The following is a 16658-nucleotide window of genomic DNA, read 5'->3' on the forward strand; positions in this document are numbered from 1 at the left end:
TAAAGCATACCCTAGGCCAAGGGAAGCCGAGAAGATGGCTGAGTGCTTTTTTCACGTACAGTCGACCTTTGCCATCACCGTAGGCGGTGCTGCCCAATTCTCCTGCTATAGGGAAATCGATAGTTAAAGGAATGGAATGTGCTAGGGAAATAACAGATCGTGTAGATCCAGTTGGCAGTTTGGGTAGATTACAGCTATTTCGTTTCGTAGCTAGAAGAGTTGAATACGGAAATGGCTTTAGCACATCTTAGTCGTATATATTTCTCGTAACAGCTTTTTTTTTTGAACATGTAGTCTATGTTGAGACAGGACTCATGTAGTAGATCAATTGGTCATCTGTTTACTCTTTGATCCGATTCCTAGCTTGAGGAGATGACGCGCGTTTGCTTACATACATCAAGTTGAAAATGATGTATCTAAGTTGTAAGTGGGTTTGATTCGAATTCGATAATGTTGTTGTCTTGCGATGCTTCGCACAAGAATTTTAACATCGTCAGCATATTTGAGATCAATGGACATTTATCTAAACTTACATCCGGCTTCGCGAGGCTCCGCCTCTTTGACCAATGCTAACGCGCCACGAAATTCAAAATGGTGTAGTGAGTAACTACTTCGTCTGTTGTATCAGAGGATTAACCATACCAACCACACGTCAGACAATTTCCTGACGATCAACACCTCATCTACCGGCTAGGACAAAAGCAAGTTGGTTTATGTTCTAGCGCACTCTAATTTTCATTCAAGGAGAACACCCACATCCGCTTATTTTCGTAGGTGGTTTCTTTGCGATATTTGATAGGCAGCTCCAGTATAATCCTTTTCAAAACTTTGTACATAGCATACAACAATGACTCTTGTGTCTCTTGATAGTTGCTATTATCCTCGAAGGCAGCATACCATAAATTTGATGTGGTGTGGATCTGTCATAGAAAGCTTCTATACGGGGCCGTAGTATGCGGAAAACCACGTGGTCCCGCCCATCTCTACGTAATCATCGTAAGAAACGACATGGGGATTGCTTCAATTATTACGAGGTGCGCTAGAATGCACCTCTATTCACACGTTATGGTTCCCCTCAACAGTCTATTCATCAGCTTAACTTGAATAGGCTGGTGAGGATAAAGGGATAAAGGATAAAGTAATCAATTCGCATGAGATGCTCTACCACGTTTACTTCAATTCAGAATCGCTTGAGATTCACGAACGTGTAATTGGCCTGTGCAGTGACTTGCGTGGGTTCGCCCATGTGTCATGTTAGTGTTTTTATCCTCCCAGACAAGTTTGGCATCAATTTGTCGACTCCGGAGGGGTGAAACGTTGGTGAGCAATAGGGCAGATTCGAATCTGCGATCGATCATGCAGGAAGCGGAACCTGTAGCCGCTACACAACACCCGCCCCAGCTGGTGAGGAGACCTTATTGATCCTCAAAGGTTCGCTCGTCGATGCGCGTGCACAAGGTTAGGGCACTGCAATACAAACTATCGTAGAAAAAACGACGGCTTCTGAGCCGTTTTTTTTTACTGCGACTATGAAGAGATGAGCGGAATCACCAGGGTTCCGCAATCTGCCACCTTGTAAAGAATCTTTCCATAGGAAATTCATACCACGTCAGATTCGTGATATGCTCTCTTTAATAGGCATACAAAAGTGGATGCCATGTCACTGCGTGTCAGTTATCGTTTGTCGTTCCATATCAAAGGATAATCATTAATCTCACGAATCACAGATGACGAAGGAAATCTAACAATTCCCGTACTTATTCTGTTCTCTATCACACTCCCTTTTTTTAGTCTTCAAGACAGAAACCCGAAAATAGAATCACCTTACCGAAAGCCAGAGTCTAGGAGCAGTGAAGACGATAAAATATTTCTTCATCTTGCTGGCATATTGCCTTAATAAACTTTTCTCTTCTCCTTGCTCTTTCACGGCTATTTAACTTACTTCTCTCCTGATTACCCATACAATTTTCTGATCTCACGACACAATTGAAGCAACTTTTTTCCGTCGTTCGTTCTTTTTCGTTGTTATATTATCTAATGATGATTGCTTTTGGTCGTTGATGTCGAATTTTGTCCTTTTAAGCAGGTCGATCAGTAGAATACCTGCCGTGCAGGTTAATACTATTGTCAAAGTGCATCGGATTGTTTTTAGCGTCCCATGTTTCATTCGTTTCAATTTTGACAATACCTGCCTTCTCTCTGGGTATCCTTTATACCAACTTGATGAACTTATCTTAAAAAGTGTCTTTGTTAGTTTCAGCGCATTCCACAAGCGCGTGAGTATTTATGATTCAGAGTTTGAGTTCTGTGCAGTTCTATTGCCATAGAAAATCACATCCTGAACGCTGATTCAACCTTCTGCATCAAGTGGATGAAGTCGTTTCTCGCAACGATCGTGCGGTCTCCCACTTTCTTTTCATTAGCATCATCTCGCCTGAAGATGTAGTCAACGATAACGGGATAGAGAGGCTAAAGTGTGATGAGAGTTTCCTGTAGTGCAGCATACGGTACAAAGAGATATCGCAGCAGTACGGACAGGGCTGTTTGTTGCCGTCAATTCGACACCGCTTTTCAGCTCATCATGACGAAATCGATTACTGTTCCTAGAGATTCCATGCTATAAAGACTTATTATGGTACTTGCTGCGCTCGTCTTTACTGGTCAATGAGACTTTAAAGCACAGGAACTTTCTTCAAGTTTCTGTCACGGACTTAAACCTGTTTTTGTTGTAAGCAGCGGTTCTTCTGAATATTCAAACTTGATTTTGAAGTATATTTCCTCTATACCACCTCAGATTTTTTGGCTGTCCTTCTCAACAGTTCACAAATAGCGACGTACTAAGACGAAATGACGTAAACGTGACCATCATAGTGATAACGATAAGGATCCTAATTCATATCAGGTAGACATCTAACTACTACTAAAGTGGCTCTCTGCATGCGTGTATCGAATTACTGATGAAATCGAGGTTATCTCTCTAATCACCTGTTATGTGGGGCTGAGTTCATTGACAAAACAGGAAGGCCAATATGTATTCGCGTCAAGGAGCATCTAGACGGACTCGTAAAATCAAAACCATCAACCCTTTTAGGTGTTCATCGTAGACATTGCCATGACAACACCAGTTTCAAGATCTTGGCACGCGAATCAGACGTTCTGGCGACAAGACATTGGAAGCGTTTTATATCACGGCCAAAAGTCCAGTCATGAATCGTAAAAAAGAATGCATTGCTGTGACCAACGATCTGGCGCCATATCAAAACCTTTGCGGTTTTTGACCTACGGGGTCAGAGACGAGGAGCATCGTTATCAATTGCTACTAGCTGCCCAACTCTCAGAGCTGGTGGTCCGTTGATATCACGATTTTACGACAAGGTGAGCGCTATAGAGGTCTGCTTTCCTGACGTTGTCTTTGAATAATCTGTTGGCTAAGTCATATTTTTGGGATGACGAGGCGTTTGAAAGAGTAGATTACAAGTGTCTCTGATTTTTCATTCTCTGAAGAAGGCAACGACGCCTAAACTTTAGCAAGAATAAAGATTGATAACAATCTTGGTTCTGTTCAAAAAGTAGTACACAGGTAAACTCTACGATGCCAAGATTCAAAGAAGGTGGAACTTGGGACTTAGTGATGAAATCGTTTGGCAAGCACGGTGAGGATAACGTATAGAGGCATGGTCATACAACAAAGGGACACATTTGGGTGAAGCGCATGCACACAACCTGTCTCACTTCATTTTACTGTTTTCTCGTGCTAGTGCACTAGTTCGCCGTGGTGGGACCCGTCTCACTGCCTTCTGTAGTCAACACGTTCATCTGACGTCGAGTGGCCTATCCTACTCAACCACTCTATTTTCTGGTACCGGCGCATCTACCGTACGTCAATGTTGTCTCACGCCATTCTACCGCTTTCTGGCGCAGGGACAGCACGTTATGGCGCTCGCCGCGCCAAATTCTCCGGTTTTCTAATGTCGTGCACCACTCCGACTCCGTGGGTCCAGTCACTGAGGACATTCTTCTGACATTGTGGTACCCATCTTACCCAACCACTCTACCTTTCCGCGCTGGCGCATCTAACTGACGCTGTGAGACCCCTTCCACCGTCTTTTTGCGCTAACATAATTTACTGGCGCCACGCAGCCGTCCCACCCCTCTCTCTTTCTTTTAGAAACTCGCGCACTGATTCGACCAGGAACTGCCTTACTGTCTTTCGATGTAAACACGTTAAGCTGATGTGGTGGGGACGATTCTACCTGAACTTTTTTTCTTTCTAGCGCTGTAAGTTCCGTTTCACTGCCTTCAGACGACAACACACTTAACTGACGCTGTGGGACCGCTCCACCCGACCGAAAAGATGTGGCGATGTTCATGATCTCAAATTAAACGCGATGAAAAAAGAACCACCTATGAAATTCTGTCATAAGTTTAGTATACACAAGTTTTTTCTTACAACAACATGAACATGAAAAGACGGAGTTCTGGAAACCTTGTGATTTCTAACTAAAAAGATACACACATGTATCGAAGTAGTGAGCATAATCCATATGTAAAAATTTATCTCAGAAGCAGAAGAACTGTGTACAAATGCCAAAAAGGTGAGGTGGAAACATTCAAAAGAGAGGATGGTAAGGATCGAATTCAGTACTAAGATTATAGGCCTCGTATAACAAACTAAACACTTCATTTGCCATGTTTATGTTGAGCTCCCAAACATCATCTCATTTTTATTTTCTAATACGTTGCATCATTGAGACTCGGAGAATAGTCGTCAAAAAAGACAACAACCAGAAAAGAATCATGGACCACAATTTCCTAGCTTTTTGCATTCTGCTGAACAGGATGCACCACCTTCCAAAAATTCAGGAGGAATCATTTTGAATGGGGATGCAATGATTTTGTCTACCTATTTGAATAGATTAATCATTTTTACTTTTTTGAAAAACTGGATAGCTGAGCACGCTTTTGTACAGCGTCTCGCGTGCGTGCGTGTGTGATTATTGCATTCAAGTCGCATAAAAGTTTCTCACCTGAGGGAATCATGATTAAACTTCCCTTCTGCTCCCTGCCATGAGCTGTATTCAAAAGACTCAAGAACTAAAAAAGGGGAAATGAATGAAGTTGGTAGCAACAATTGCTCTGTTGCTATTCAACATCGTTCGAGCAATCTTATTGATTAAGATCTATTACGCGGGTGTTTTCCCAGAATAGCTTTCAAAATAGGTCAACAAGCAGGTGCGGGGGTAAAACTATATCTTCGTAAATCTTGCAGGATATCTGTCGCATATTATGGTGTGGTAATGGTGGCTCCACAATTTCGACAGCTCATCCGGCTCTAGAAGGGAGTTACTGTGGCAATCATAAGGTAGTTGTTCTCGTCCCTTTCCTGGCAGCTCTCCTTGTTCAATACCCTGAAACTACCTTAGTGGTGTCACGAAGGTAGATGTCAACCATGGCCGTCGGGTGTACCGCCTCTTGTGGTGCACGGAAGATGGTCGAGATGGAGCAATCATGATAAATGTCCCGTGCAACATTGCCAAATTTCCGGCAGCGTGGAAGTGATGCCACAACATCGTGACTGCACAGATCCAGCGTAAGTAGCTATCATCCGTTTGCTTCCACAACGCTTATACTTTCTACTTCCCTGCGGTACAGTTTGCTCGGTACTTTTAATAGATTTCTGGGATTTAACCATTATGTTTTTACTAAGTCATTTGATTTTTTTTGGGTTTGATAAGAGAGGTGTAGAAGCGCCGCAGAGCTTTGGATCCTCTCAGCTGTGCTCACCACATATGTGGAGACAGTGGTTTTTCTCGGCAAATCGGCAAGAGTGCAGAGTTAAGTTTAGAAAAAAAATCATGATCACCTTTCCCAGCTGTTCTCTTGATGTCAGGACTGAGCTCCAGTTTGTAGTTTGTAAAATCTCGTAGATTGTGTGGGGTGCTCGAGTAACAGGATAAATAATAATATATACGATAATATAAACAAATTTGCGGTAGCTACAGTAATTTTTCTTCAAAAAACGAAAAAAAACGCGGATCCGCGTTTTTTTTTCTCCCTAACTCGTAGGTTGATTCATTTTCCTCTATATCATTACACTTGGACACTATTGGATTCGTAATGACGAGTCCTATCAATCTAGCTTAGTTTGAACTTTGAAAAACTTTTACCAAAACACTTATTTTCTAAATAACAAGCGATTACAAATTAAGATATCAGGCTCTAAGGTAATCCCACCTTTAGGATATATGACGTTTGGGGCAAACAAAGTGCGGGAAATCGTAATCACGGATCGATTGTTGTCCTAATCTAATGGTGTAGAAAAAATAAAGAAAAAGAAGGAGAAAACGAAATAACGCAGATTCGCGTTTTTTTTTTCGTTTGCTGGCAAAGAATTAACGTGGCCACTGTGTGATTGCGTACAGTCATGGATTCTATAATCGTAATCCCGAAGAAAGGAAGAATGTTTGTGTTGAATAGAATTACTCTGATGTTCGCTGTTAGACGAAAGAGTTGCTCGGTTACAAATGAAAGCTCCTTGGTTGAAGCCCAGAAGGTCCGCCGTTTTCTAGTCAGATCACTAGATTGGGAGATGTATAGAAAAAATACTGTCCACGGAAGTCAAATTTACAAAACAAGAGTTGCTGCGTTATGAGTTCGCTTGAAAGGCGAAGTTCTGAATGCTAATTTCTGTTACAGGAAGGCAGAACAAACGTTTCCACATCACGGGTGATGATATATGTAGTTTTTTTTTTATTTGTTCATTTCTTCCTCTGAAGGTTCAAAAACTTCAACTTATACATTTTCGTCATTACGTCCATAAAGGCAACGTTACGAGATTCTTTTTTTTTCTAAACAGTACTGCATGCATTGCCGAGACATTGACGTGAAGATCAACATTGAACGATCTTGATGGTACATTCGCAACTGATCGGACCTGCATATAACTGGCCCATGAACATTGAAGTGTTAGTAAGATTAACTAGGACAAAGTCTAGGAGTTGTGTGCTCCATCGCTGATGTCACTGAAAGTTTTGGTTCCTTGAACTCGCCTGATCTCTAACACTGCAGTAACTCCTCTCACTAGTTGGATGTATGCAATATACTGCGAATCGTATTGCGATGACGCTGCAAATCGGAATTACCTTGCTGCAACCTCTCATTCAGATCACACGCAGGCTGCGGCTCGTCTTTCCTTTTTGGATGTACACACGTCAGACAAAACGTTACATTCACCTACCTGATTTTCTCTACTGGTGCAGGCCAATTCAGTGCTCGCGATCAAAGAGTCTCAACTATGGAAATGGCCTAAATACGTCTTAAGCCCAACGTAGGTGATGGCACGCCCATGTTTCAGATGAATTAAGCCGGGTTCAAGCTCTTTTGTACTTTTCTTGAGTTTTGTAATAGTGACTCATCGACGAAAGCTGTCTAAAGTCTTCATGTCCTTACGTGTTTACCTCTTGATCGACCGCATTCGTTTTGCATTCTCTTTTAAAGTGTCGAACACTCTCTCATTGTTGAGAAAATTTAGGACGAGGTAGAGTTGGTGTTCTCGGTAAACTTCTGTGACCCTCACCACGACCCGAATGTGGTCCATTGGTTCGTATCGCTAAAACCTGGAACGAATGCAAGTTGTTCTTGAGGTTTGGCTTCATGCTGTGTCTTTGAAACGCACATGGGAATGAATCTTTGTGAACACCTCGTTTGAAACTGTAAGCAAGGTTTTTGAGAGGCTTTTTCGAAGACTTTTCGCTCATCTCTATTGTAACCAAGAAATGTATGCGAGGCCTTCAACTGGATTGAGATCTTTTTTTATTTTGAGGTTTTGTCATGCTTTGTTGGAATTGCCTGCAGAGAGTTACCACCAGCCTCTGGGAGGTTAGCTGATTTGAGATCAAGCTCAGGCTTTATTGCTAGCTATCTTGCTCTCAATCGCGACTTTGGCGCCTGCGATAAGAGTTCGGGATGGTATTTTACCAGTGGTAATGTTGTTGCTTTGCACAAGATTTGGAGAAATTGGTTTGCGCAGAATCTCTTCTTGATCGACGATCTCTTGCATCTCACAGCAAGGTAAGAGGCTGTAAACGAAACACCGTATCCGAGCATGTTTCGTCGATTTTTAAAGTCCCCTGATCTCGGGAATTTTTTTTTCAGCGCTTTTCTAACTCCCTAAATTACTATGCAATCTATTTCTTATCTAATGATTCCCACCAGCCCATGTTGAACTCGGATCGAGAACAAAAAACCTTTTTTCAAGAAGTTTTGGATTGGGTTTCAAAATCCAATCCATGACTTACTTACTTGACTTAATCGACGGGTTGGTGTTACGGCTTAACGCGGCTATCCGCATCTTCGCCGGGGTGTGTCGTCATTGAACATATCCGAGCCCTTATTCGCTGTTCAGTTAGAGTTCGCATAGAGTCTACCCATCCGTCGCTATTCCACAATCGGCGGAATTTCACGTCTCGACTGAACTGCCTGTCAACGCCATGTGTCCTCAGATCTTCTTTCACCACCTCCGTCCAGAACTTTCTTTTACGACCAGGAGGCCTTTTCTAATTAGGATCCTCCGAACAACTCCTGTGAGACGATCAGACGGTCTCCTCATAACATGACTAAAGAAGCGAAGACGGTTTCATGTGACTAGTTCAGTAGGCCTAGCCAGATGTTGATGTTTTCCTCGCGTCACTCGTCGGCACACCATATTCACTTCTGAGTAAGGCTCTTTCTTATGGCACATCATCAGCCGAGCAGTCGCCTAAACAGCTTTCTCTCCATGTAGTCAAGGTTTTCCATCACCGTCGCCGGCGCTGCTTAAGTCTTCGATCACTATGATATTACATTATGATAGGGCGAACTGCGGATAGGTAGACTCGCCGTTTGACATCGTTGGCGATGGGGGTCGACCACATGCACTTGGTCAATGAGTTGAGCACCGAGTTAGCTTTAGCGCATCTTTGTTAAATACCTCTCTCGTAGCTGCCATTGTCTTTCAGCATACAGCCCAAACAGAACATTACAGAACTCATCCACAAGTTCGATAGGTTGCCTCTCCACCCTGTTTCTCGTTGAGGGTATTAAGAAAACTCATATCTGTTCACATTTAACAGGGAGGAGTCGCAGTCCGTAGGCTGCGACTCCTCCCTGTTAAATGTGGACAATTCAATATGGATTGACAATTTCGAACTAATTTCGATGCAAGCTTTGATATAAGGCTGACAACATGTTGAAGTTCCGTACGGTATTTCGCGAATTTAACAACATCGTCACCACCGTACTGACGATGGATATCAAGTGGCGTCTTGCCGCAACCCGTAGGCTGCAGCTAACTTCGATACGAGGTTAAGGTTAAAAAGGTGCTAAAAGGATATCGGCGGGGCACTGCTTAACTGTTCTTCGCATTATGTCATCGACGGCAAAGTTAAACGGAAGGGTCCCGCCACGGCCCCTTGTTTTAATCCAGTTTCCACTTCGAACGGTGTAGTTCATCCGACTAGTGTTTGGACCGTAGCAGTTATTCTTCCATTCATGTCGTTTATTAGGTACGAATTTTCCTGGAACTCCATTGGCGCGAAGCGCATTGAGAAGACGGCCTCGGTGAAGAGAGTCGAAAGCGGCTTCGAAGTCCAAGAATACCAACTGTAAAGGCCTCGAATACCGCTGCCAGACTTCAATCAGTCTTCTCACAATAAGCACCTGATCAATCGACAATCGACCAGGGCGAAAGCCGGCTTGCTCGTCACGGGTGGTTTCTTCGCGATGTCGGATTAGTCGATCCAGGATTGATGCGCTCCAAAACCTTGTACATTACACGCAGCAGTGATATTCCTCGGTAATTACTGGGTCCCGTAACGGATAGCTTCTTGTGGAGAGGAATTATAATAGCGTGTATCTATGAGTCAGGAATCCCTTCGTCAATATGGATTGACGTTATGTTTCGTTCAATATGGATTGACGAAGATCATTCGTCAATCCATATTGAACGAATGATCTTCGTCATCTCACGAATCCCAGAAGGAGGAAGAAACTTTAATATTTCTGCGCTAATTCCATCGTCTCCGCCAAATTTTCCATTCTTCATTTTTTGAATACAGACTAGAACCTCCGACTCCGTCGGCGGCTCTTCGCTGACTGTTGCGTATATTTGTCTTTGAGCGTGCACGAGTTAAGGTACTGGCGGCGCTTGTCGGTTCAGCAAAGGCTGCCTCCAGATGGGTAGGGTTGCCTCCCCGACAGCGACTCCGTTGGCAGTGTTCAGGACAGGCGAACACCTCTTCATCTTGCCACTATACTGCCTTAGCAGAGTATAGGGCTTTCTAGGATTCTTATCCTCCTAACCCTTCTCAAACTACTTCGCTCTTGACGTCTATTCGTTCTCACGGTCACGTTTCAGCTGATGACGCAACGTCCTTCTCAGACGCTTCTCCTTGCTGAATTCATTCACCAGTAGTGCGAGCAACGCATACAGAATTGTACGTGGATATTGTTTCCGCAGATGCAAAGGCGAACTTTCTTCCTCGGTAAAGGTTCTTCCTGGCACTGAAACCGGGAGCGTTTTCTTTGCAGCATCCCGAATGCATTTAGTGAAAGAGTCAGCGTCGTCCACTCTCTTCTTGATCTGCAATCCAATCTTGATCGACACTCGTTGACGGAACTTCTTTCTGTATTCCTCTTTTTTCAGACCTGCCAGATCGTGCTTCGCTTAAAGTTGAGCTCCACGAGTCCTGTTCTGAAACCATAGCATAGAGCTGAGAAGACCTCGGCTGTGGTCGGAATCGAATGCGACGTCTCAGATAGCTCTAGATTTTCGCATGTCTGACAGAGGGATGTTCTTCGTCAGAACATAATTGAGTTGAAGCTTAAGAGTCGGCATCTTCCGTTTTCTCCGCTGCTCTTCTGGCGTTAATGGGGTTGTCCCTTGCCACGTAAGCTGATGGCGTCGATGATTACCATTAAACATGAATGAAATAGTGAGATATGTCTGCTCGCAAAGGTCTATCGGACGATTTTCGTTCTCCGATATCTGCTCTATGGAATAGAACCAATCAGGTTGTTTTTCAGGTCCCATCCTTGCATTCGCATCAGTTCCGACAATTACCGCCTGCTAGACGTGAATCTTTTATATCAACGTATTGAGTTCATCAGGAAACGCGTCCTCGTTGTGGTCCTGTGCGGTCTCCGTAGGTGCGTGATTACTTACGAACCAAAGTTTGAGCCCTTTGCGATCCCGCAATCGTATAAAAACGCATCTTCACGACGTTGGTCAAAACTCCTCCACCAGAATGTTATAATCGTTCCTAACTTTTCTTTCTTCTCTTTACAATCCTAACAGCTACTGCGCAGCCTCCTATATTCTTTTTATCAGCATCGCCGCAGTAAGTGGTGTAATTGTCGACACTGATGAGAGGGCGATCCCTGATGCGTGTTTCCTGCAATGCAGCAAAGGGTGCTTGCAGATATCGCAGAAGCTTGGATAGAGCGAGTTGTTGGAGTTCACTTGACAGCGACCAGCACTTCAGTGTAATGAGGCGGATCTTTGTCGCCAAAGATTCCATGTTTCCCTCAGGCATTCGACCTTTCAGGGTATGTGCTCTGGCATGGTGCTGGACGACAGCACCTTTTTGCATTGTATGGGAAGCTTTTGCCATATAACAGTGCAGGTTATTGCTCGCACGTTCGCAATGCGTACACTCGAACACCTGATTGCGTTTATTTAAAGCAGGGGCACCACAAGCAGGTAGCAATCAGACTTGTAAACGCAGCCCCTTCAATCCATATTTGTTACATAAATAGGGACTCAATGCATGTTCAGTACAGGCTCGTAATATTTGAGAGAGAAGCTGTAGTCTATGGTATGTACCATAGACTACAGCTTCTCTCTCAAATATTACGATACTAACTTTATGTACCACTCACTTTATACGAGCAATGCAATCTGCGTGTCCACTTCTTTCGTTCATCAAAGCAAATGTTCTTTCCCGTATTGCAGCCGAATCTTATCACCTACACGGAAGAGAAGGGAATAATATTACTGTAGAGTTGTTCTTCAGTTGTTAACTATGTGGTCGCTCTCTTCATGAATTGTCTCTTCGGAGAGTTCCTTCAATTTCTACCGACAAAGATCTAAAGAGAAAATTCCTCTTGAAGGTGGCAAATATCAGTGTTGACGAGTAGAAGTTGACGATTTTGGTTGAAAATTCCAGTTTATGGGCAGGATACTGGTCTAAAAGTTTCAGATAATTTGAGATGGGTGAGTTTTTGGAGAGGGAATGACTACATAATTTTTCAAAAAGATGAGACTTTAGCTTAAATTAATGATTGACTGGAACTGTGAGCTAGAGGAAAGAGGATAAAATGTTCGCAAATTCTTCGAAGAATGGTTAAGGAAAAGCATTCGACTTCAAAGATTGGTACTCTTCCAAATCACGGAGACAAATTAAAATTGAAATAGGAGAGACTGGTATTATTAAATTCTCTGTAGTAATAGTAGGCAGATCAGAGCATATGGTAGAAGAGAGAACGATACGCAGTAGCAAAGCGATCTGCAAGAGTTCATCTACCCTTGTAGAATCAGTGAGATATGTTTTTCCCCTTTTGTCTTCCAAAATAAACATTGTGAAGCAGTCTTATTCTTTTTCTTTTCAGTTTTGTTACGTGTCCGCTGTATCGGTTCTCTCTCATACTTTTCTTTCACTACTTTACATATCTTTCAAATTCAAACTCCGTTGCTATCGTATGGTTGCCATGTCATTCGCTCCAACTGTTTTCACACTAGCGACGCGCACTAACATATGGTAGTACTTGTCGTAGACATCCCGCTTCACCACGAAACGCCAGCAGTTTCTCACACATAAAAAAAGAAAGAATGGAATATGCAGTTTGATAAAAAACTCGAAAGAAACATTAATAGACGTCTGCGCCGCTGAACCATCACTTAACTTCGTTCTCAAACTGAAGCTTAACTTTCGTTGTACCACTCTAAACCGTTAGAACTTGGTTTTTATCGGCACATCTTTAGGAACAACTATTGCCCGTTAAGGCCTATTTGCAACAAATCTGAGAGATAAATAATTGAAGTGAATTCTCGCTATTTTAGCTTTATAAAAACATTGTATAGCATTGTATCTTAACGAGCACTCATGTACTAGAATACTAAATGTAACTAAGAAAATATCACGGCGCTAGCGTCTCGCAACTCAAGAATATTTGAAGAAAATGGATGGGAAAATGATTTGGATCTTTACTTAAAATACTGTTTGCCATGTTACCGTTGAATTTCTCAGCTCGATAGTTCCACTCATTGGAAGAATGCGCATTTTGTGACATAAACTTTTTTTTTTCGTTTGTTTCCTAGCACAGAGAATGTCACATTACAGACAAAAAGAAGTAATCTCTGATGAATTTTTTCGTCACAAAGACTGATTTTATGACATTCATGACTTTTGGAAATGGTTTACAGAAAACTAGTTAGAGAACTATTTTTGTTTGTGTTGAGTTATTGAGAGGTTCATCTAATCAGTTTATTTGACGATTAAGAGGGACTAAAACCGTACAGTCTTCTATGCATCACAACTCTATTTTTAAGACCAAATAATGGTGGACTGCAGTGCGAAGGTGCAGCTATAAGAGGAATTTTATGTTCCACCCACTACAGCACATGTCAAGGTTAATTTTCAATATTGTTTGGGCAACACTTTTCGTCGTAATTTCCGTCCTCATGATTTCACTTCTTTTAGACATGTTTGAAAAGCACGACTTCTACCTATTCTAGGTCTTTCCCGCAAAGAGTACACTAATAAAATATGCTCAAGCATAAAATTTGATCCAGTGAAGCCCGATCAGCAGCTCACAGGAGACGGATTTGAACGTGAGGTTACATTCCTATGACTCTGCTTCGTTTACAGCCTTGTTCCCGAAAGTAAAAAGAATTATAGAACAAGCACTGTGTCGTTTGATGACATCGTTTATATTATGTTTGAACGGTCAGCTTATCGAGCTTGATTTTTCAGGACCTTAGTAATATCCGGCTGGTGTACAAACTGCAGCAGTTTTCCATTGGTTCGTATCATCAAGTAGGCGTTTGAACATTCCCTGCTATTTCATCGGCGCAAAGCACGTTGAGAATACGGCTTCAATGGGGGGCTCCAATAAGGACAATCAAAGGTTCCAATTTTCGAAGGCTAACTACATTGGCTTCGAATACCACTACCACAATTCCATCACTCTCTTAATCATGAAACCTCAAATGTAGATGATACCATGACGAAAGCCAGCTTGCTCATCGCGCGTTGTTTCTTCGCGATAGGTTTGGTTAAGCCGGTAAAGGTTAATGAGCTCCAAAACCTTGTAAAAACACTCAACAACAAGATTCCTCGATAGTTCCTAGGATCCCCAACGAATAACTTATTGTGGAGAAGAATTATGATAAGATGTCTCCATGAGTCACGTATCCTTTCGTCGATCCGTATTGAGCGCATGATCTTTGTCATCTCACGAATCTCAGAATGAGGAAGGCATCCTACCATTTTTAACTCTATTGCTTCCACCTGACGTTCCACGTTTCATTCCTTGGGTACAGATCAGAACCTCCAACGCAGTTGATGATTCCTCACTAACCGCGCTACACGGTCAATGAACGTGTTCAAGAGCTGATGGCGCTTTTTCAGCAAAATGTTGAAATGATCTCTCTAATTTGAAAGGGTCGTTTCACCAACAGCCTCTCCACCGACAGTGTTGAGGACTTAAGAACTTCTTTTCACCTTGTTGCTGTACTGTTTTAGTAAAGCATATGGTTTCCGCTAGTTCTTGTCCCCTCATGCCTTTTCAAGCTCCTTCGCTCGCTTTGCTTCGCGACGTAACTTCTTTCTCAGGCGCTTTTCCTGGTGAAACCTGCCAATGCTGAGGGCGTCACATACAGAATTATAAGAGGATTTGTTTCCGTAGACGCAAAGGTAAGCTTCTTCCATGACGTTTCCCTTGATGCATTTTGGGAAGGAATCCGTATCGTTGTTTGTTCCTGGTTCGCACTCCTACATGAACAGATACTTGTTGGGGGAATTTCGTTCTGCATTCTTTGTCTTTGAAACTTGCCATGTCGATTTTCGGCTGAAAACTAACTTCATGGTATTTCTTGTGGAACCGTACCTTGAAGATGAAGAGAAGTGGACGGCGGTCACTGTCGAACGCGATGTTCCGAATAGCTCTAGATTTTTGAACTCTTGATAGAGGAATGTTCCACGTCAGGACGTGGGTAAATTGAAGTTTGAGAGTTCTCATCTTGCACTGCTCTTCATACGTCAAAATGGTTGACTCTTGCCACGTAAGTTGATAGCGTCGATGATTCCCCTTTAATGTGAAAGCGATTATGAGGTCAGTCTGTTCACATAAGTCGACGGTTACCGTTATCCGATTCCTATAGATAATTTCATTTTCGTAGCATATCGAACTGTTGTTCAAGTCCTATCTTCGCAATCTCATCGCATTCCGACATCACTTCACCTGCTGGATGACATGGCAACGCCAACTGCATCTAAACGACGTTGACCTATGTTTCTCTACCAAACTTCTGTAGTCATTTCACCTAGGCCTTCTAGCTTCTCTTCCACTCCACTACCGATACTACTGCTGCAGAGCAGTATCTACGTAAGAGCCTGAAACACATTTTTGTGGATGGTTTACTACGGGTTTAGTTTTTATGAGCAAGCACTAGAACAAATACTGTGAATAGCACATTCATTAATTTAGATTCGACACAACCTTGCCGAGTTTGGTGTCATCTAATCGGCTCGGAACTTATTCGGAACAAAGGACAATTTCCAGATGGAACACCATGCGGTCTCGATCAGTTCTGCATTAGTGGAATATGTCTAGTTAGAAATTTGATCAGACGTCTTCTTTTTTTACTTCGATGTAGTAATGTGTCTTAGAGGTGGTTTTACTCGATTTTTTTGCAGAAGCTCGGATGTGATAGCAAGGCACTTGTTGCTGGCGAGGATGACTGTCCGGATAAGAATCCTAGAAAAAGATGGAGTGACTGGTATGCACGATGTTTGGTGCATTATGTTCTTTTTCAAATGCATTTCTTCACCCTGTTTATCCCGTGTTTTGTCGCTAAGCACCAGCATTTGAATTTTATTATTACCAAGATGTAGGTCAACTTGGTCTGCGTGCAGCCAATCCTGTGGGAGGAACGGTCGTCAGTCGCGAAAACGCAGTTGTCTTAATTCTGGTGGACAAACGGATTGTTTCGGTACAGTTTATTTTCTGTTACCATATGCAACAAAACTTGTTCAAAGTGGTAGTTTCCTATACAGTGAAATTTGTAATCTACAGATCTTTAGCGTTTGACAAAAAGCAAGCGCAGTACTACTAGTGTACGCATGGACGCTAAACTTACACACATTTATTTGCCGTTTAAGTCCCATTGTTAATCGGAATCATTACAAACCAGACTTTTATGTGCTCATTGTGCTACTGAGAAAATATCAGCCGAGTTAATGACGACCAAGCAGCTTTTTTTACATATCAGCCGCGGATAGTTTTTTGCGGAATTTTTTTGGGTACTACAACGAGACGGCAGAAACGTTGAGTCAAAATCCAAGTGTTTTTTTTAACCATTTTGTGCACGCAATGAGTGAAAAAGTGGAAGTTTGGTGAGT

The 16658-nt window shown here is 42.6% G+C and overlaps 1 protein-coding gene across 3 annotated transcripts; it reads left to right on the forward strand.

Moving 5' to 3' along the window:
• Positions 1-1356: 1356 nt before the first annotated feature.
• On the forward strand, positions 1357-16372 carry RB195_024389 (uncharacterized protein; the record flags this gene model as incomplete). Of its 3 annotated transcripts, XM_064212142.1 has the most annotated exons (12): positions 1357-1404; positions 5270-5362; positions 5424-5590; positions 11062-11184; positions 13586-13665; positions 13772-13872; positions 14871-14951; positions 15745-15769; positions 15820-15869; positions 15954-16036; positions 16152-16249; positions 16341-16372. In XM_064212142.1, the coding sequence occupies 12 exons, from the start codon at positions 1357-1359 to the stop codon at positions 16370-16372; spliced, it is 981 nt and encodes a 326-aa protein (XP_064068021.1). The 3 variants fall into 3 exon arrangements, with proteins under 3 accessions (XP_064068021.1, XP_064068022.1, XP_064068023.1); XM_064212140.1 differs by lacking the exon at positions 14871-14951 and having other exon boundaries at positions 13772-13867; positions 15745-15869; positions 16314-16372; XM_064212141.1 differs by lacking the exon at positions 14871-14951 and having other exon boundaries at positions 13772-13867; positions 15745-15869.
• Between the last annotated feature and the right edge of the window lie 286 nt (positions 16373-16658).

The sequence above is a fragment of the Necator americanus genome, chromosome X, assembly GCF_031761385.1.
Source record: "Necator americanus strain Aroian chromosome X, whole genome shotgun sequence".
Classification (NCBI taxonomy): Eukaryota; Metazoa; Nematoda; class Chromadorea; order Rhabditida; family Ancylostomatidae; genus Necator; species Necator americanus.